General features: G+C 57.5%; 1 protein-coding gene across 1 annotated transcript in view; it reads right to left on the bottom strand.

Annotated features, from left to right (window-relative positions):
* Window positions 1-639: 639 nt before the first annotated feature.
* LOC113960557 (natural resistance-associated macrophage protein 2-like) overlaps window positions 640-909 on the bottom strand; it is a 9980-nt gene continuing 9710 nt past the window's right edge. The window contains exon 9 of the mRNA XM_027670171.1: window positions 640-750. Within this exon, the coding sequence (XP_027525972.1) occupies window positions 640-750 (111 nt within the window). The remainder of the gene's footprint in view (window positions 751-909) is intronic.

The following is a 909-nucleotide window of genomic DNA, read 5'->3' as shown; positions in this document are numbered from 1 at the left end:
AACCCCTGGAAAAGACTCTGGAGCTTCCACAGCCTGATTTTGAGCCATAATCCAGGGATTTTTGAGAACTCCAAGAGTGTTTCCACAGGTCACAGGGAATAAAGTCATAAAATCATAAATAACCACAAACTCGTTTCCTTTGCTGACCCCAAAATCCCATGTCGGGCCAGTAAAAACCAGTAGTGACAATATCAATGCTGAGGTTTCCCGTCCTCGTGGGATTTCCCCGGGAATGGGAAGTGTTTTCCAGTGAAAAAGGACCAAATTTGGCCAGGCCGGGGTGGCAGAGGTAGATCTGGCTGTAGTGTCACCCCGGTCTCCAAATGCCACCCAAAAGGGGGATTTGGGGTTTTTGTAGCTTATTTGTCTGGATTATCCAGGACAGAGCTCCTGGGAGTCAGTGTTTGTGCTACTCGGGGTCAAACACCCCGGGATGAGGAATTTGGGGGGATTTAAAGGACAATGAGGACAGGAGGGGTCAGGCTGCTCCCATGTGCCCCTCACCCCGGGGGGAGTTTGGGGGCTCAGCAAAGGAACAGCAGCAGGATTCCGGCAGTGCCGGGCGATCCGGGTCCTCCCACGCATCCTCCCCTGGGAATGCGGCTCCGGCGGCTCTGGCAGGGTCTGGGACCCCCCCCATTATTTGGGGGTCCGGGGGGGTGGCGGCTCCAGGTGCAGGGTCCGGGTGACGCTTACCGTGTTCCCGCAGGCCAGGAAGGAGGCGCCCAGAGCGATGAGGCACAGCCACGTCTGCGGGGACACGAGGGGACAGTCAGGGAAGGGACAGAGCAGTGGGAGGGGCAGAGGGTCAGGGAGTCGTGGAACCATGGGATTGGTCGGGGTGGAAAAGCCTCTGGGATCACTGGGTCCAGCACTGGCACCAGCACTGCCAAGGCCAACACTGACCAT

Source organism: Corapipo altera, unplaced genomic scaffold, assembly GCF_003945725.1.
Source record: "Corapipo altera isolate COAL_440 unplaced genomic scaffold, ASM394572v1 60933, whole genome shotgun sequence".
Classification (NCBI taxonomy): domain Eukaryota; kingdom Metazoa; phylum Chordata; class Aves; order Passeriformes; family Pipridae; genus Corapipo; species Corapipo altera.
This window is presented reverse-complemented; position numbering and strand designations above follow the sequence as displayed.